The sequence below is a fragment of the Malania oleifera genome, chromosome 4 (assembly GCF_029873635.1).
Source record: "Malania oleifera isolate guangnan ecotype guangnan chromosome 4, ASM2987363v1, whole genome shotgun sequence".
In the NCBI taxonomy this organism is placed as follows: domain Eukaryota; kingdom Viridiplantae; phylum Streptophyta; class Magnoliopsida; order Santalales; family Ximeniaceae; genus Malania; species Malania oleifera.
The window spans coordinates 20,438,158-20,459,440 of NC_080420.1; the positions used below are offsets into that span (position 1 = coordinate 20,438,158).

The 21,283-nt window shown below is 36.4% G+C and overlaps 1 protein-coding gene across 1 annotated transcript; it reads left to right on the forward strand.

Annotated features, from left to right (window-relative positions):
- The first annotated feature begins 11,519 nt into the window (after positions 1 to 11,519).
- LOC131154357 (acyl-acyl carrier protein thioesterase TE3, chloroplastic-like) lies at positions 11,520 to 20,655 on the forward strand. Its single transcript, XM_058107071.1, has 5 exons — positions 11,520 to 11,840; positions 12,396 to 12,496; positions 19,527 to 19,636; positions 20,057 to 20,152; positions 20,241 to 20,655. The coding sequence occupies exons 1-5, from the start codon at positions 11,632 to 11,634 to the stop codon at positions 20,358 to 20,360; spliced, it is 636 nt and encodes a 211-aa protein (XP_057963054.1). The 5' UTR covers positions 11,520 to 11,631; the 3' UTR covers positions 20,361 to 20,655.
- Positions 20,656 to 21,283: the final 628 nt, after the last annotated feature.

Consider the following 21,283-nt stretch of genomic DNA (forward strand, 5'->3'; position numbering starts at 1 on the left):
TTAAGCATTGAACACCATTTCACCAGCATCCGTAATCGCCGTACCTAAAAGAAAGAGCAAAGCAAAATGCAGGAAATTAGCAAGAAACTAAGGGACACCCTGAAAAATGAGATTTTGACATTAAGAGTGCTATGTGTGTGCACTGGGTGTTTGTGTGTTGTATGTGTGAGTTTTGTGTACGGGTGTGTGTGTTTATATGTTTACTGTGTGTGCAGGAGCCTACTGTGAGGGAATGGCAGAGTGAATGGAAAGGAAGAAGAAGACTTCCGTGGCGGTGTGAGTGTAATGGATCTGCAGTAGGTCATCGAAGTTGTTGGGTTCGGTTGGCGGCTATTCCCCGACGGGAGAACAGTAAGAGTGGCGGTTGTAGATGAGGCGCTCGGGTCTGAACTGGAGTTGTGGTGATCCGCAGTTGCCGGAGCTGGGCGTGAGGGCACTGTGGGATCTCGCCGAGAGCAGGAGCTGGCTGAGGAGCGGCTGGGAGCTTTGCCACCGGAGCTGGGTTGCTGGGAGCAGGAGTGTTGGCCTCCTGGAACTGGTGTGGTGCAGGGATTGTCGTCTGCTATTCTCATGGGTGAAGACGACGGCGAGGTTGGGCTCGACTGGAGTTCGCTGCAAAGGATGGAGGGCGATGGCGTGTTCTGGTGGGGCAGCCGTAGGTAAGAAGAAGAAGAAGAATAAGAAGAAGAAGAAGAAGCAGAAGAAATTTTTTTGTTTATTTTCTTTGGCTGTGCGTGCTACTGTGCGCCCCCCTTGTGCTGTGCGTGAATAAGCCTATATATAGGCTATATCCCAAAAACCCTAAAAAACCTTTCCTTTTGTGTTTTTTTCTTTTTATAATGATAATAATAATTATTATAATAATAATAATAGTAAGACAATAATAATAATAATAATAATAATAATAATAATAATAATAATAATAATAATAATAATGTTACTAACAATAATAATAGTAAACAATAATAATAATAATAATAATAATAATAATAATAATAATAAAAGTAACATAAAAAATAATAATAGTAAAGTAATAGTAATAATACTACTAGCAATAAATAATGAATAATAATAATTATAATTATAGTAAAGTAGTAATAAAATAAAGATAATAAAAATACTAATAATAATAATAATAAAATAAAAATAATAACAATAATAATGGTAATAATAATAATAATAATAATAATAATAATAATAATAATAATAATAATAAAAGGGGACCCCTTGTTTTACTTGGTTAGGGCAAAAATAAGGTGTCTACAAGTATGATGTCCGCTATAAATCAATGGTAAAAAGTAAATATCCCAGACCCTTCGGGGTTGGGGTATTACAACATCAATATTGGTGATCGAGATTGAAAGCTTGAAGAACAATGAGGCTCAGAATAAACTCAAGATTTCAAGGAGTTTAAGAATTGAAGAGATAAATGAGTCAATAGGACAAGTTTTGTAAGTACTTCAAGTATATTCAAATATGAAATTATTTTCGAAGCTCATTAGGAACAAGAGACCTAGAGACCTAAAACTCAAATCTTGGAACATATTTTTCAAGAAAGCAAATTGAAATTCCAAGAATCGAGAAGCAAAGAGAGTTCTTACAAAAATTGTTTTAAAATCAGCATTTTGTCTTGACAGGAGCCTGACTGGAATCATCAGTAGGCTACCAAATTAAATGGTTTTAAAATGCACAGATAGAAGGTTGTTAGGCTACTGCTTGGACCTTGATAGGGGCCTGATAAGGTAATCTAAGAAGCCTAACTGAGTTATGCCAGGCAACTACCATCCTACTAACTTTTTTTTTGAACTGTGTAATTCAGTGACAGGCGCCTGACCAAAAGCACCGGGCTACTACCACGCAGCAAATTTCAAACTTTTATAACGGAAAAATTTTTAAAATTAGATTGCTTGTTTAAAACTTGGGCACTACTCCAAGTAAACTTGGGGATCAAGTAATACACTTTTTCAATTCTATAAATAGCCTAGAGATTAAAGATTTTAAAAAATAAAACCAAGCATCAAATTCAGTATTCATACTCTCAATTGCTCTCAAGTATTCAAAGGCTCTCTCACTCTCATCTTGTGCACGAATTCTATTGACGCTTTGCTAACTCTCAATCACCAATCTTGTGCTATAATTCTGAATCCTTTCAATCATTGAAAGAATCATTCGGTGATAAATTCTCTTGAGTTTTAATTTAAATTTCATATTGATTTTCTTTGAAGTATATAGTTTGAAATTGTACTAATCCACTTTGTGTGAAAGCATTATTGTACGCAGCTCTTGTTTCTCATTTCATTGACGATTCTAGGTTGTTGGATCGTTGGCCAAGTGTGGGGTATCACTTGCAGAGGTGTAGCTCTAGCCTAATTGAAGGAGTGATCGAGTGAGGGGTATCACTTGGAGAGGCGGTGCTCTTGCCTATTGAAGGAGTGTGTAACAATGTTGTTCTTCTCGGAAAGGAGTTTATTTAGTGGAATCCTTTGGTGGTTTGGCAAAGGTGAGGATGTAAGCTGGGGATAAGTCGAACCTCGTAAAAACTGTGGTCTCCTTCTCTTTCCCTTTACTCTTTTTAATTTCCAACATACATATAAATTGCGTGGATGTTTAAAATTCTTAATCATAAATACTATGTAGTTTGGAAATTAAATAAATTGAGGTTTAAATTGTTTTTGGGCTTACGGAAACCGAAAGGAAGTAAGTTGATTGATCAATACTTTGCAAAAACTGTAAGGAAGTACGTTGATTGGTTAACACCCAAAGACTCTTTAACTGAAAGGTTATTTAAAGTCTAAGCTGTTGGAAAGAGTGTTGGATTTTATATTAAACATCATATTGGGAAAAAAAATCCATTACTACAAGGATTGAATCAAAATCATATATATAGGGCTGCAAATAAACAAAAGCTGAATTCTTGTAAAAAGCTGAATCTTATATCTTGGTTTTGATATTGTGATAATTGATTGGTTTGATTGGTTGATTAAGTTTTATTTTATTGTTTGGTTGTGGATTGAATAAAGACTTAAAGCTTTTGTTGTAAGTTGGATAAATCAACAAGAAGTCAAGAATTCATTAAAAGAATTAAAAGAGGTTAAGAATTTATAAAAGGTTTAAAAGAAATTTTAATAACCCAATTCACCCCCCCCCTTTTTGGGACTACACCTTAGTTTTCATGTTCTTTGATAGATATTTCTCAGCCACTACTAGAGAAGCCAAAGTGGAGGAGTTCCTAAATTTGAAGCAGGGACAACAAATAGTCTAGCAGTACGCGGCGAGATTCATAGAGTTGTCTCGTTTCGCCCCATATATCATTCCCGATGAAGCAAAGAAGGCGAAACAATTTGAAAGAGGTCTGAGGCGAGAAATTTATAAGCAGGTAATAATGTTGAAAGTGCAGAACTTTGCCGAGTTGGTGGACAGAGTATGTAATGACCCAAAGAATAATGGTATTTAAATAATAAAAAGGGAGGGAAATGGAAACAAAAACAGAAGGATGCAGCAGGCTTCATCAACGAAGTTGCACTTTAGGTGTAATAGCCCGGAAGATTTACACAAGGCCTCATTGATGAAGCCACGCCTCGTCGACAAGAAGATACCAAGAGGGGTTTTTAGGCAGTCTGAAATTCGTCGACGAGAAAGGAGGGTTCGTCGACAAAATTTCTTAAGAACTTGTCGACAAATCCGGTCCTATAAATAGTTGAAACCCGGATTTTTTTTATGAAAATCCAGCGCAAACCCCCCCTCTCTCTCACTCACTCTCTCTCTCTCTCTCTAAAACGCACCTCTCACCTTCTCTCTTCGATTTTGACCCCATTTCTCACCGAATTGAAGATCTGAGGCCACCACGACTCTCTTGGCGAAGTTCTCTACCAAACTCCTGGAGCTGATCGATGGTAGAAGAAGTTTGGAATTCATCCCAAATTCAGGGTAAGGTGTTTTATTCAGAATATGCTTTCCTTGTAGTTATAAGAAATGTTGTATGCAAGAAGATACTGATGTTTTGTTCTGGGGGATGTCGTTTCTAGGGTGTTGAGTGGAGAACCCTACAGGTGTAGGGCCAGAGTTCAGTGAGGGCTTTTCAGGAACTAAGTAAGGGAAATATGCTATGCGAGGAGATTTGATTATATTAATAGAAATTTTATAGTTGCATGTATACCAATTATTATATAGTTTTTACAAAATATGAGATTATAAAGTATGTGTGGCATGAGTAGATATTATTTGATATAGAATTTTATATGGATTTCCCAGTATATGATGTTATACAGAACATATAAATGTAGCCAGATATTTACAGATATTATACAGACAAATGCATGTACATATACAGTTTTATTCAAATAGTTTCACAAATGGATATTTATGTATATATATATATATACACAGATGTTTATTCAGATCAGTATATACAGTATTTACAGAATGTTATGTTTTCCTAAATGTCATAACACTCAGAGTATACAGACAGATTATACAGATGGATAATACAGACAGATTATACAGTTATAGTATCAAGATGCTACAAATATTACAGTGTTTACAGTACATATTATTAGTGTTATGGTTATTTTGGAAACATAATGAAAACAGTAAAAAGAGTATATATAGTATCATATCCCTATGGAAATATTACAGATAGATACAATTTATAGAGCATGGTACCGTTGCTAATACAAATAGAGTGCAACCACATATCTCAGATAGTGTGTGGGTACCATCAAACTGTGCTCGGAAAGGATGCAGCTCCTCGGTACGCTGGGTTGAGGGGGCCAGTTTGACAAGGTAGCAGCCAGTCCCGAGCTTAAGAGTTGTTTGGGTTGCCTGAGGTAGTGTAGAGTATGATGACTTACCTGGAGGGCCGACCAGGTTAAGTCCCGCCTATGGGCTGCACTACCCTATCATGAGGGGCCAAATCATGACATACAGAGTCCCAGGGAAAGAGCACAGTTATTTATATGTATATGTATACAGATTTACAACTTTTGTCATATATAGTATGATATAGCAGTATGAATGATAGAAAGTTCAGATGATACAAATGTTTTAAGCTACTATACATGTGTTTTATAGATTTGTCAGATCATGCAGTTTTAAATATTATTATTATAATTTTACGACTCGGTCGCCACACACTAGTAATAGCATATTTCCACTTACTGAGTGTCATCTCACCCTACTACTTTACCACTTTTCAGGTGAGTCAGTTAGGCGAGCAGATCAGGCTCGCGGATAGAGAGTTGTCTTGATTACCCTGGTTGTAGTGTAAGTTTGTGATAGGGTTTTGGAGTTTTGGGGTAGATGATACTAGAGGGAATTATTGTATATGGCTATGGTTTGAATGTACTGAATTCTGATATTGTTAAGTATATATGGTTGTATGACTTGTATATCCCCTTCGTAGATATGGTCTTATATATATATATATATATATAATGGTGTAAAATTTAAGGACGCTACAGAGTAGCTGTGGCTGAGGCTAGTGAGTGGATAGGTGCGAAGGAGTAGGGGCAGAAGAAGAGGTTCATGCCTTCAGGCTTACAAGTAGGCTCTAGTCAGAGCCAATGGAGGAGAGGAAATTATGGTAGAGGACAGAGGCGGGGGACTGGGGGCCGTGAGGTTTAAGAAGTGCAAACTGTTAGAATTGGTGTATTTACAAAAGGGGGGGGTGAATTGGAATTTAAAACTTTTTCACCTAGGTTAATTTATCCAACAACAGTATATACACAACTTAGGGTCAGTCTATACAATTTCCAAATGCGTAGATAAGTATAATGTGGAAATTAAGTCATACACATCATTCACCCATAACATACATGTGTGGTAAGTATAAACTGCAGAAATATAAACAAACACACGATATGTTATCGGGGTTCGACCAACTGTGCCTACGTCCACGCCTCTAGCTCGCAAGTTAGAGGATTCCACTAATAGCTCACTTAAGGGTGGAGCGGCACCGTTTACAACCAGGTCAAATCAACACAGGGCTGATCTCAAGCAGGGCTGACCTCAACCTACACGCCTTAACAGGACGACGCACCTAACTTTCCTAACTGGGTCTAAACCAATCTGGGACTATTCCAGGACTAGTCTCCCTCTTCAGGCCCGTGCCTGGAAATACAACAAATGTGTATTATAATCAAATGGTACAATGATTGTGCTTTCGTGTAAAGAAGATATGTACCCAAATGCGCACAATGATATACACCACAATATGATTCAATATGTAAGCTCAATGTGGTCTAGATGTTTCAACTCTCAAAAGTCTATCAGTGTAATGCGTATGTGAGAGTGTCAAACAAGCAATCTTTGTATCACAAGATATTCAGTCAATAAGTTCACACAAAGATGTCAAGTCTCAAGTATTTCAATCAGCAGGTTGTCTCAAGCATGCAAGTATTAATGGAGTATATGCTTGGTTTGCAAACGATGTGTAATCTTTGTATTCAGCAAATAATATATGAGTGAGTGAATATTGCAACAAAGATCACTATTACACAAACAAATATCTCTTCAAATATTTTTCAAGATAAAAGCTCAATAGATATTTGAAAGTGATTATGAAAAGATTTGCAACCAAAATACTTATACGATCTTCTCAAGATATTGCAATGAATATACAACCTTAGAAGATCAAATGAAAGTCTCCTTTGGAGAGACTTATTAATGAAGTCCTCTAAGAGTACTTAGGTTTTGCTCTCAATAAAATCGTATCAACCAAGCAAGATAAGGAGAGCTAACCTATTGAAACAAACACTCAATCAACTTACAAATGGTGTAGACAATAATAGAAGGCAAGCATGAGTGATTTGAGTAAGAAAATGAGTAGTATAGGATTTTGGATTTTCAAAGAAGGCTTCCTAATCAAATATGCTAATCCACATCTAATTATCCCAAATGAGGGGGTATATATAAACTTCCCTTGAAATATAACCGTTGGGGATATAGTGGGAATAATTAGGAAAGTTTAATGGCCTTTCAAATATTTTAACCCTGTTTAAAGAATGTTTAACCGTAGTAAAAATTAGGGCAACCCGAGAGGTCTGGTCAACCAGAACAAGTTTGGTCGACCAAGTCTCATATGGTTCGGTCGACTAGGGAAATTTTGAATTGAGGGCTCAGTCAACTAGGAGAGGGCGATTTCTCAATTTTTAGAGGTTCGGTCGACCAGGCCTTTTTGAACTAGCTAGTTCGGTTGACCAGATCGTTGGGATTTCTCCTGAGGACCCTCGTCGACCAGGTAGTTGGAGTACAAAACTGGCTCGGTCGACCAGATGGTCAAAATGTTGACCCAGGGAGGTTTCGGTCGACCAGACCATTTTGAACTACCTGGTTTGGTCGACCAGAGCCTTGGTCAACTGTTGACCCAGGCCTGGTTCGGTCGACTAGGGCAGAATGAACTGCTTGGTTCGGTCGATCGAAAGTGCACCAAGTGTGCATTTCGGTCCCATTTCCAAACTTACAAACCCTATTCAAGTGCCTAATACATGCAAGTGCAAAGATGAGTGTCCTGAGGTCACGTGGGGTCCAATTTTTGAAGACACCGAAAAATTCTGGTGTCGGTCGATCGAACGGTGTTCCCTAAGGTCTGTCTAAGGTCATTTTTATTTTGAGCTTACGTATTAAGTCATGCAAGTGATGCATGCAATTATTACAATCAAAGCCCTATTTACTATTATAGACCAATCAAATGAAATATATTACAATATTGAATAGAAATTGGTCTTCAAGCTTTACTTGCTTTGTGCACATCTTGATCTTAACACTCTTAGTTCCTGCACAAAAACTCAAACACCCATTAGTTACACTGAGTATTTGTCATAATCAAAACCGGGCGTGACCAATAAGGTCAACACAAACGTACCCTGTATGTCGAATATGTGGAAAGAGACACTTGGGAGAGTGTTGAGTGGGGAGAGGTGTCTGTTATCGCTGCAGTAGACCATGACATTTGGTGCAAGATTGCCCTACACCACTTGGTATCACTCTTGCTCCCAGACCTTACCGAGGAGGTTATCAGGTGCCCCGTGGAGGCCAATAGAGGAATGTAGCTCCGACGAGGATATATGCTTTGATGTCGAGAGACTCGGAGGTCATAGGCGATGTCGTGATAGGTATCCTTACTAATTTATCATATCAAGCTATTATTTTATTTGATTCGGGTGCCACCCACTCATTTGTGTCTACGGAATATGTTAAATTTTCTGGTGTTGAGACACATTTATTAGATGATGAATTTTTAGTAGCAACACTGACAGGGTCAATGGTGAGGTGTCTTAGGGTGCTCAGGGGTTATCTAGTAGAAATTCAGGGGAGAGTATTACTTGCTGACTTAATTGTGCTAGATTTGCATAGATTCGATGTAATATTGGGTATGGACTGGCTGGCTACTAACCATGCTAGTATCAACTGTCATCTAAAAGAGGTGATTTTCAGACCACTAGGAAAGTAAGAATTCAGATTTGTGGGGTTGTGGGTGCATTCCTCACCTCAGTTAGCGTCAACCATGCAGGCGAGAAGACTACTTCTAGACGGATGTAAGGGGTTTATGACTTATATAAAGGAGGTGACTAGAAAATGAATTGAAACTTATTAGTACACTAGTGGTTAAGGAGTTTCCAAACGTTTTTCTAGGGAAATTACCTGGGTTGCCTCCCGACCATGAAATAGATTTTGCTATCGACTTACTTCCAAAGATGGCACCAATCTCTAAAGCTCCTTACCGAATGACTCCAACAGAATTGGGAGAATTAAAGGATCAGTTGCAAGATTTATTGAATAAAAGGTTTATCAAACCTAGTGTATCGCCCTGGAGAGCTCCAATACTATTTGTGAAAAAGAAAGACGAGATTATGATGATGTGCATAGATTACAGAGAAATAAACCAAGTAAAAATTAAGAACATGTATCCTCTACCCCGTATAGATGAATTATTTGATCAGTTTCAGGATACACAAGTCTATTCCAAGATCGACCTCAGGTCAGGTTATCATTAGGTGAAAGTTAAAACTGAAAATATTTCAAAGACAGCTTTCAGGACTAGGTATAGGTATTATGAATTTCTAGTTATGCCATTTGGTCTAACGAATGCTCCTACTGTTTTCATGGATTTTATGAATAGAATCTTTCACCAATATTTAGACCAGTTCATTGTGGTTTTCATTGATGACATACTTGTTTACTTAAGGAGTTTTGAAGAGCATGAGATGCACTTAAGGTTAGTACTTCAGATGCTCAGGGAAAATAAAATGTATGCCAAGTTTAGAAAATGTGAATTTTGGTTAGAGAAAGTTGTGTTTTTGAGGCATGTTATATTAGGAAATATAATTTCGGCAGATCCTAACAAACTATAAGCAGTGGTAAATTGGGATAGGCCGAGGAATGTATAGGAAGTTAGGAGTATCTTAGGACTGACGGGATATTACCATCAGTTTGTAGAGGGATTATCAGCATTATCAAGGCCTCTAACACGACTAACCAGAAAGAATGTTAGGTTTGAATGAGATGATAATTGTGAGCAGAGCTTCCATGAATTGAAACAAAGGCTTGTCACAGCACCAGTATTGACTATTCCATCAAGAGGTGATAGTTACGTGATCTACTGTGATGCGTCTTTGAGGGGGCTCAGATGTGTATTGATGCAGTAGGGCAGAGTAGTAGCATATGTCTCTAGACAATTGAAAGAATATGAAAAGTATTATCTCACTCATGATCTAGAATTGACTGCAGTGGTTCATGCACTGGAGATTTGGAGGCATTATCTGTACAGAGAGAGATGTAAAATATTTTTAGATCATAAAAGTTTAAAGTATTTCTTCACGCAGAAGGTGTTGCATAATGCGGCAAAGAAGATGGTTAGAGTTTATCAAGGATTATGATTGCACTATCAGCTACCATCCAAGTAAAGCAAATGTGGTGGCTGATGTGCTGATCCGAAAGTCCATGATAGTAGCATTGTCAGCAACATAAATTCAACGCTGGATCTAGATGGACTTGGAGAGGCTTGGCGTGGAGTTAGTAGAGAGTGACCCCATGCATTGATTGCCAACCTGGTGGTGCAGCCTACGCTATATGAAAAGATTAAAGAAGCCCAGAAGAATGATGTAGAGTTGATGGAGTTGATAGAGAAGGTACAAGATGAACAGGGGGAGGAGTTTAGTATATCAGATGATGGAGTTCTGTGGTTCCGTACTATATTGTGCGTGCTTGTAGATGAGGATATCAGAAGGATGATCCTTAAGGAGGCTCACAAATTCTTATACATGGTTCATCCGGGCAGCACTAAAATGTATAGGGATCTGTGAGAGTTTTTCTGACGGAGTGATATGAAGGGAGAGATTGCTGAATTTGTGCAGTAGTGTTTGACATGCCAGCAAGTTAAGGCTGAGCACTAGAGGCCGGCAGGCTAGCTACAACCACTTTACATCCCGGAGTAGAAATGAGATCACATTTTTATGGACTTTGTAACAGGTTTACCACCGGTACAATAGGGGCAGAATGCTATTTGAGTGGTCTTAGATTGACTGACGAAGACCACTCATTTTATTCCTATTAAAGTCAACTACTCCATGGATAGAGACTAGTAGAAATATATATATATATATATTCAAGAGATAGTATGATCACATGGTGTGTCAGTGTCTATAGTATCAGATCGGGACCCACGTTTCACGTCACGATTTTTGAGGAGCTTACAGGAGGCTCTGGGGTTTCAGCTGTCATTTAACACGACATTTCATTCTCAGACAGATGAAATGAAGTTAGTAGAGAATGCGTGTGGCTCAGATCAATGATTTTTCATATCCAAGCAAATTGTGGTCTTCAATCAATCAAGTGTAATTTAACAATTTTATATGAAAAAATGTTGCATGTATATCTCAACTAAGAAGATGATACATAGAGGGTGACAGAATAAAGCATATCTCTCCAAAATTCTTCTATACACACGAACTCTAGAAGAATGGTGATATAAATGTTCAGCAGATTCAATCAAGTGATAACCTAACAAATTTGTTCATCAAAACTTTACCTACTACAATATTTAAGAAATTGGTTCATCTCATCGGAATGAGACATTTTAATAATCTTAGTAAAATGAGTTAATATATTAGTGACATCCAAGGGGGAGTGTTACGAAAACCATAAGAGATTAATGACTGTCACCCCTTCGTTTTTCCACCACCATAAATTTTTTGCTATCCTTATTACCATATAAAAGGACACACACACACACACTCTCTCTCTCTCTCTCTCTATCTCTCCCTCTTATTTGATCATACACATTGCATGATTGAAGTAGACATATATAAAGGATGAAAGAAGTCGAGACATAGAAAGAAGAAAGATTTTTGTATAAGACCGGTTTTAAATCATCTTGTATATCTTCCCGCGATAGTAAAATTTTTTATCTCATCCTCTATAGAGTAGGCATAACCAAATCATGTAAATTTATATTTTATCTTTATTTATTTTCCTACATCTCTTGTAACAATTTTAATTTATTTGTTAGCGTTTATTTATTTATTTTTGAAGTATCCTCGCTTGCGACGAATAGAGAGTATAATGGGTTGACCTTTTCCGCCGCCGATTGGCAGCAAGCAACTCTCACTGTCACTTCTCCTCCGCCGAGAGGAAATGATGCAGGCAATTCTACCCCCGACGCACTTGACAGTCCCGGCCTCGCTTACCAAGGTTGCGTGGATTAATGGCCGCCGCTCATTTTCTGTTCATCCGATATGCCGGCATCGGGATCGTCGAGGACCGTCCTGGCTGTCATCTCCACGATCGGCTCCCCCAGTCATGAGCTGCAGTGGGATTGCATTTGACATCAAAGGTGGCAAAGGGTACTTTCAGTTATATATGTTCAGTTTTCTTCTCTCTTTTCTTGGAGCAGGATCACAAACTTGAATTTGTTTCATACCCTAAACGTAAATTTCGCGTATCACCTTCGTCTTCTGAACCTCCTCTTTTTTATTAACTAATGGCTATTGGGCTCAATTTTGTAGATTTATAACCTAAAATTTGATTTTTTATTTTTATTTTGGGGGGTGGGGGGGGGGGGGGGGTGGTTTCTGAAGAGGTTTTTTTTTTTTTTTAAGGGGGTATTGGTGGGAGGGGGTTGTTGATCTCCTCTCTACAGCTTGTGTGCTGGTTCATTTTTAAACTTTGGGTGACACCAACAATTTATTTACAATTTTTTTTTTGGCAATGATCGTTCTCCTGTGGTTGAACTTGTGAAGACAACCGCTGTTATAAAAAAAAAAGTGATATTAACAGTTTGGACTCTCTTTGTGTTGGTACTGCTATCTTATCAAAATTCTTTGTGAGGTTTTTAGTGGAATTATGAATACTTAGAAGTTACCATTTATAATGAACGTTTCTCTTATCCTAAATTACAGAATGAGTGGGTTTCTTGATGTTGAGCTCAAAGTCCGGGACTATGAACTAGATCAGTATGGTGTTGTAAACAATGCTGTTTATGCAAGTTATTGTCAACACGGTGAGACTTCTTAATCAAACCAGGTTCAATATTTTCAATGTGATAATCATGTGGCTTTGTTATTATGCTTTTGCTATGAAGTTATGGTTCATCACTTCAGGATGATATTGCATTCATTTCTTTGGGGTAATCCATTGCACATGTTATATGATGACGATGCACGTCTCTTGGATTGGGTGGTAATAGCATATCTAATATGCAATATGGTGCATCTCTATAATCTTTAGGCATTTTGAATGCTGATCTTTCGATTGGTTGCTTTCTGGAGCTACAAAAGCAGCATGATTTGGATATGAAAGAAGTCCAGATTTGGTCATTAACCTGAATGATTTCTTGCAAAGGAAGGTTGGGAAAATGGATGGACAAGTTGTTCCCTCCTACGGCCAAGCTGCATAACAGGACTTGAGGTTGCATAGTTGAACCATTGGTTCAGTTCCTTCCATCTGCCCATCCCTCCTGAACACATTACCCTAGTATATTTTCTCAATATTTATGTGTTTATGTGCAATATCCATAAAAATTGAAGGCAATATGAGTTAGAATCATTTAAGAAAGAGTGGTCAGATTCATGCTCTTGTTTAACTTGTTATTGTAAGAAAATGTGTATGTGTGGTGTTTTAAATGTGTAAAATGAATGTGTTTTATTCTTCTCCTTCATAATTTGGGACCACCATTGGGCCAAGCCTAAACATGCTACTGAGAAAGTTGCCTTGTCATGGACCAGGCTTGATTGTTAGGCCTTTATATTGTTCCTCGGCCTGGGGTCGTGATCTCACAATCACATGTCTCTGAGTTGTACATGATGGAAGCCTTGGAGAGGTGTTGATGCACATATGAGGTCATGTGCTAGGTTTTTAAATATTCTTTCTAGATCATTGGATCATACACTTTACTAGGATTGGTGGGATCATAGTAGGATTATGGTAGGATATTAAGATCCTGCAAGACATTATATTTTTAAATTTTTTAACTAAATTCTTGTGCTATAAACTTGATTTTTTTGTCTTCTATAACTTTTATAAAGAGGACAATTTAGGCTTTGATTTTATCTTTTATTAACAAAATTATGAACTCAAAAATTTGTTTTCAAATTTGCATTCATCAATTGGTTCAAACCTCAAACATTATTATCTAAGTTGAGGATATAAACAAATATTTAATATATTAATGCATTTGATGACAATAATGATGATCATGAGGATGACTTTAATGATGGGCTTGATGAAGTCACTCATGATGATCTTAGTGATACTAATACTAGTAATGAACCAACTAATGGCTTCAATATTAACATAAATATTAATGAGCTAGCTTAATTGTTTAGCTTCTGTTTTGTTTGGTTTATACACACATACACACACACACACACACACACACAACAATAACAACAACAACAACAACGACAAAACCAAGCCTTAAGTCCCACTAGGTGGGGTTGGCTACATGAATCCTTTTTCGCCAATTTATGCGATCATGGATAATTTCTTTCGACAAATTCAGGACTATTATATTATTATTCCCTATCTTATTTCAAGTTATTTTAGGTCTACCCTTACCCCTTTTACTATCCCTCACAACAACTTACTCTTCCTCACTGGCGCGCTATGTGGCCTACGTTGCAAGTGTTCAAACCATCTGATTCCCCCCTCCCTTATCTTAACTTCTAAAGGAGCTATGCCTAACTCATTGCGAATACGTTCATTTTTAATTTATCTTTCAATGTTATACCATTTATCCATCTAAGCATTCTCATCTCGACAACTTTCAATTTTTGGATATGTTGTTTCTTAGTTGCTCAACATTTTGATCCATATGGCATATATGGTCTTATAACCATCCTATAAAACTTTCCTTTTAATTTTAAGGGTATTGTACGATCACAAAGCACACTTGAAGCACTTCTTCATTTTACCCAACTTTCTTTAAATCCATGCCTTCAGTTTGCATAATAGATTCAAGGTATCAAAATCTAAAAGTGCTATTTATTTCTATATCATTAAGTTTAACTTTGTCTCCAATATTCCTCCTACTATTATTGAAATTACATTTCACATATTTTGTCTTATTTCTATTGATCATAAAGCCTCTAGATTGTAAAGCTTCTCTCCATTATTCTAACTTAGCCAGTAGGCCACCCCTAGTTTCATTAATCAATACAATATCATTTGCAAGCAACATATACCTTGGAACCTCATTTTGGATAGTCCTAATCAATTGATCCATCACTAAAGCAAAAAGATGATGGCTTGAAGCAGATCTTTGATGTACACTTATTGTGATTGGAAGTTCTCTATTCTCTCCACCTATAGTCCTTACGCTAGTCATTATCGTACATATCCTTAATGACATTAGTATACCTACTACATACACCCTTTTTTTCTAAAACCGACTATAGAACTTCTCTAGGTACCCTATCATACACTTTCTCTAAATCAATAAATACCATATGCCAATCCCTTTTATTTTTCTTAAAACTTTTTTCATTAATCTTCTTAAAAGATATATAGCTTCTGTAGTAGATCTCTCAGGCATAAAACTAATTTGATTTTCTGAGACCGTCATTTCTTATCTTAACCTTGATCTTCATCATATGACTCATAAGTTTAATTCTTTGATAGTTATTACAATTTTGAATATCTCCTTTATTTTGGTATATAGGTATTAAAGTACTTTTCCTCCATTCATCTGACATTTTCTTAGTTTTTATATTTGTGTTAAATAAATTAGTTAACCTTATAATTCCATTATCACCTAAGCATTTCCAAACTTCAATTGGGATGTTATTCGGTCCTATAGTTTTTCCATTTTTCATCTTTTTTAGTGCAAACTTAACTTTGTTAACTCTAATCTTGCGAATAAATTTCCTATTTTTAATCTTTTCCTCATTTGTCAATTTTAAGCTTAAGCCTTCTATTTGATTTTCATTTAATAGCTTACTAAAGTAACTTCGCCATATTTCTTTTATGTCTTCTTCTTACCCAGGGCAATATCATTCACACTTTTTGTGCATTTTACAATACCTAAATTCTTACTTTTTCTTTCTCTAGCTCAAACAAGTTTAAATTTATCTCATTCCGTTTCTTTTATATCTAATCTATCATGCAAATTATTAAATGATCTACGTTTAGCTTCAATAACAGTCTTTTTTGTGTCTTTTCTTGCCTCTCCATACTTTTCAAAGTTATCCATGTTTGTACATTTTTGCCATGTTTTATACCAATTTATTTTTGTCTTTACAACTTTTTGAACATTTTGATCCCACCACCAACTTTTTTTGCTATTCGAGAATTTACCTCTTGACTCACCTAAAATCTCTTTTTCAGTTTTTTTAATAGAGCTAGCTATCCTACTCCAAAGAGTGTTTGTGTCTACACCATCCTCTATAGTTCAATTACCATATTTGATAATTTTATCTTTAAATTTTATTATATTTTCTCCCTTTAGGTTCTACCATTTAGTTCTCTTACACTAATTTATTTTATCCTTTCTCTTTTATTTTTTAACACATATCTAACACTAAAACTCTATGTTGTGTGGTTAAGCTTTCTCTTGGGATAACTTCACGATCCTTACGTGATAAATGATTTACCTTCCTAGTTAAGAAAAAATCTATTTGACTTTTATTTTGTCCACTTTTGAACGTTATTAAGTATTCTTCTCTCTTCTTAAAGAAATTATTCATTGTAATAAAATCATATGCCATAACAAAGTCTTAAGATCATCTCCCTAAACTCTTTTTTGTCTCCATATCCATAGTAGTAGAAAGTATGCCTGAGGCGCGCCTAGGCGTGAGGCGCAGCGAGACGACCTTCAAGAGGCGCAGGTAGGCGCACTGAAGCACACTGATTCTTCAGGTGCAGTGAGTCACACCTTGAAATATTTTAAGCTGCTAAGAAATAAAATGTGGCCAGAATCAGCCCCAGCCCACTTCCAGCAATCCAGCCTTCGACAAGTCAACTTGCACCCGCCCTAGCCCTTCGTCTTCAACTCTTCGAAGTAGCACGAAATTAGTAGGAGAAGTTCGTCTTTGACCAATCAATCCTTCGAAGCAGTATGAAACCAGCAGGAGCCCTTTGCCTTCGATCCTTTCGAAGTTCGAACCAGCACGAGGTTTTCGTCTTTGACCCTTCGAACCAGCAGGAGCTCTTCATCTTCGAGCCTTCAAACCAGCAGGAGCCCTTCGTCAGTTCGTCTTTGAGCCTTCAAACCAGCTGGAGCCCTTTGTCATTGAGGTTCGCCTTCGCGAGTCGTTTCTTCTTCTTCTTCTTCTTCTTCTTCTTCTTCAGTTCTGCTTGTAATATTAACTTACATTAAGCCTCTAAGTTAATATTATATAATGTGTAATTAATTATGTAGTTTAATGCTAGTTTATACTTCATAATTAATATATAACATTTTTCACTGAATTTCTCTGCTGTTTTGTAATTTGTTTGGAAATATGCAGTATACAAACTATACATTTTTTTGAAATATATTAATATATAACATTTTATAGAATTTCGCTGTTGTTTTATTGTACTCTTTTCTTTTGATATTGAAGATGCTTTTGGGCCTTCAGCCTGGCAATTTTATTTCATTTCTAATTTGAAGCTTGAAATCTTGCATTCACTTGGTACTTGGTTGTCATAATTACTATTGAACACTTTGGCATTTTAAATTCTAATATAAATATTAATGTGTTTTTATATCAATTACCCACCAAATAGGCATTGTACACAATTTTAATAATTGTGCCTTCACCTCACGCCTTGGCTCCAAGTACCCTTTGCGTCTTGGTGCGCCTTGCGCCTTTAACTACTATGGGTACTTTACAATCCTTACAAGATAGACGATCCCCATTCCTAGTTAAGAAGAAATCTCTTTAGCTCTTTTTATGCCCACTCTTGAAAGTTATTAAGTATTCTTCTCTTTTTATAAAACAAATATTTAATATAACCAAATCATAAGACGTGGAAAAATCTAAAATTCTATCACCGGTCTCATATTTATCTCCATATCTATGGCCTCCATGTATCATCTCATAGCCTATATTTTCCTTTCTAATGTGTCCAAAATCAGCTCTTATGAATTTCTTTTCAAAGGTTGGTACCCCTTATAAATTACTGTTCACATCTTCCTAAAATTGTCTTTTAAGATTTTCTGCTAAGCCTATTTGGGGAGCATATGTACTAATGACTTTCACTATCTCCAGGCCTAGAGCTATCATGATTTTAATAATCCTATCCTGTATTCTTTTAAGATCTATTACATTATCTTTTAGGTCTTTGTCTACAATAATTTGCTGTCTGGAGATCATCAAACTCCACTTATTTTGATTATGATGGACACACATAATACAAAACTATGCCTGTCCAAAGATCAGGTTGGGCTTTTCGGGTGGCCTGTGCTCAAATCTGACCAACATTGAGCATCCATTTTTTGTTGTCTTTCCATCTGCTCCTATGTTTCTTGACATGTTGATGCTGGACCAACATCATTCTGAATTCAAGTTTGATTGCAAGTGATGTAGAAGTGGCATTTTATATAGGCTTACAGCACTTGGAGAATAAGAAAGCTAATTTAAGAAGCATAAATAAACTAAGATATTTGTTTCCTAAATAATAATTCCCTATCATCTTACTTCCTAAATAATAAAATATCCTAGAATCTTGGTGATTTTATGATCCTAATAAAAAATACTCTAAATAAAAACTAGAGACACCATTCTTCCCTAATTAAAAAAATTCGAAGGTCGATTAATCCAGACTCTGACTAAACTTGAAGGAGACAAATGTAAAGTGCAGCATCAAGGCAAAATAGGATTGGTTGATGGAAGATCCCATGGATGTGTAACCTACAAGGTTGCTTGAGATGTTGAATTCAAAGTTGATGGAAGATCCCATGGATGTGTAACCTACAAGGTTGCTTGAGATGTTGAATTCAACAGGTTAAGGTTCCGGCTTGGGCTCCAAATGTAGTGATTCTTCGATCTCAATAGTGGCTTCCTTAACTACCTCTGCCTTAGTGGTTGGAAAGGAAGGTCTCTCTTCATTGACAATAGCTAATAGGAGTGCAAAGTATAGAGTCAAGCTTTGCTCATCCAAGAATCAAACATTTTGTCCATAAAAAATTTCCTATTTTGGCCACCACCACCACCACGCTCAGGGGCGCGCCCCAGGTGCTGTGTAGATTCTAGTTCAGTTAGTCTTTGCCTAAAACCAGTTTGATTTGGTCTGGCCTGACTAAACTGGTTTGATCTAGTTTTAAGTTGAAATCATCAATAATATGAGTTTGTGGAAACTAGACAATCTAGCCAAACACTGAAAGATACAGCAATGAGTTAAAAATTGTGAACCCTGTCAAGAACACTGACAGTCTTGTTTGGCATGGTGTGTGCTGTGTGACACTTGATGCAGGACCAAAGTCCAACAACTTCAGTTCTCCATTCAAGTATGGATATTACTGATGCATAAGAGGCCTTTTTATAGGCTTACAATGCTTGGAGAAGAAGAAAACGAATTTGAGAAATTGATATAAGTTAAAAAAACTATTTTCCTAAGTAATGATACCCTAGTTTCTTGCTTCCTAACTAGTGTAATACCCTGCGTAAAAAAATGTAAATACAATACACAGTAGAAAAGTAAAATAGCTATTGCTTGCTTGCTGCATCACATATTCATCTTAGGAGCTTCAGGTTTTAGTAATTGAGTTAAACCACATGACTTATACTCTTAGTCTGAGTTTTATTTTTTATAGTCAGCAATTTGTTACCATCATTCGTACTGGTCAACACCTTCATGACGTGGGATTACAGTTAGTTTATTCTCCAGGTCCTTTGCTATGTTGGGTTTGAACTGGGAATTATACCAAGTGAATATGGTGTAGTTATCTGTTCATGTCCTCATATTTCTCTAGTTGTTTTTTTTCTTCATGGCATATAAAAGAGCTTATATTCTTTTTCTTTTTCCTTTTTTGGTGAACTGATCTACAACCTTTTTTTGTTTACAGTTGTTTGAAGTAGACTGATGACATGTCTTGCTTTTTTTATCAGCTCGCCATGAACTTTTAGAAAGGATTGGTGTCAGTGCGGATGCAGTTGCACGCAATGGTGATGCATTAGCGCTTTCAGAGCTCTCACTCAAATTCCTTGCGCCACTAAGAGTATGTTTTCTTCTATTCTCATGCTACCCTACATATTTCTTGGTTTTGTTCAACATAAGCTGTTGCCATCGAACTACTAATGTATTCCCAATTTGCTAAGATTATTTTGGAAAAGAAAAATGATGTCTAATGGCCACTAGACTCTAAATACGAAATATGCCGATTTTCTTTGAACTGTCTTACTGATCAACTCTACTTGGCATCACCTCTGAAGTGGCTTCCTAAAAGTATGACTTTTTTCAAATACAAATGCCTGATTTTTCTTCTAATCATGGCAAACTAGAACACTGTAGTTTAGAAAAAAAGTGCTTATATTTAACTTCACAACCAAATAAAAAACACAATAATGCAGGATAAATCACCTGCAATTAATGGTTGCAATAATTGCTTGTATTTTCATTATGTTTCATGCGCAACTAGAGTGGAGACGAGTTTGTTGTGAAAGTGAGGGTCTCTGGCTCCTCAGCAGCTCGTTTATTCTTTGAACACTTCATCATCAAGTTACCGAATCAAGAGGTTTGCCATTGTTAAACCTTCTTCATTTTTCCTAATTTTACAGAGATTTCCACTGTGCTCAGTTAAATCTCTTTTATGTGTTATTCAGCCCATTCTAGAAGCCAAAGCCACTGCAGTTTGGCTCAACAAAAGCTATCATCCTGTTCGTATCCCCCCCGAGATTAGATCTAAATTGGTTCAATTCCTCCGCCACGACAAACCCAGTTGACTTTAATTGCATGAGAACTTTGTTGAGGCAGAAAAAACATTTGTTGCCAGAGAGACGCTGGAATGAGTAAATTTGCTTCTGGCCCTCACTTTGCTCCCACAAGGGAAGAGCAAAAAGAAGGGAAGGGGGCTGGTGGGATTGAAAAGCGAAGCTATTCCACTTAGCAAATAGATTCATCCATTTCATGAGGAGAGATTTACTTTCTGATGTATCTTGCTTTTTCAGCCCCGGAGGTTTTGTGATTCAAACCACTGTCACAAATGTGAAAATAGAAATCGATCAAGGTTCCAATTTTTCATTTGGATGAAAATTTGAAATTTTAAAAATGGTGGAAATTTTAAACGTAGAATTTCTTTACGATATTTTTGAAATTATTAAGACATAATATTGCAAGATCTCAAATTAAAATAGTGTAAAATAGTATAAACAAAATATATCAATCCCACGCAGTGTCAAAGGTGTCAAATTGTAATGCAAAAATCATGTTAAACACATTCAATTTATATAAGACTGACTAATAAAATCTGAAAGTTGTCATTCATATTCTTTTTGTGATAAAGGAAATTCATAAATGGAGAAATTTCAATTTGGAGATTGAATCTCAAATTTCAGTTTCCATAGTCAAAATTTAAAAAATGGTGCCAAAATTTATAGAATTTGAATAGTTTATTAGACATTAGTATTGAAAATTTCTGACTCAATGATTGAGTGTTGATTTTGAGGGTGACCAAAAAAGAGAATTTCAATTAAAATTTCAACAACTTGGTGAAAATTTAAGACCATGTAACTTGGATAACAAAACCCAGAAATTATTGGACTGATTTTTGTTTTGTGCTGTTGTATGACATTAGAGCATAGGCCACATTTTTCTCTCACACAATAGTTGTCTCATTTTCTGCGCATTTAGGTTTATGAGTATATAG

Bases quoted from the DNA above. Each gene is read 5' to 3' on its own strand.
- LOC131154357 (XM_058107071.1), top strand. From the start codon at position 11,632: ATGATGCAGGCAATTCTACCCCCGACGCACTTGACAGTCCCGGCCTCG. The intron at 12,497-19,526 runs GTGAGACTTCTT...TTTTTTTATCAG, and splicing joins TGCAAGTTATTGTCAACACG to CTCGCCATGAACTTTTAGAA. The intron at 19,637-20,056 runs GTATGTTTTCTT...ATGCGCAACTAG, and splicing joins AATTCCTTGCGCCACTAAGA to AGTGGAGACGAGTTTGTTGT.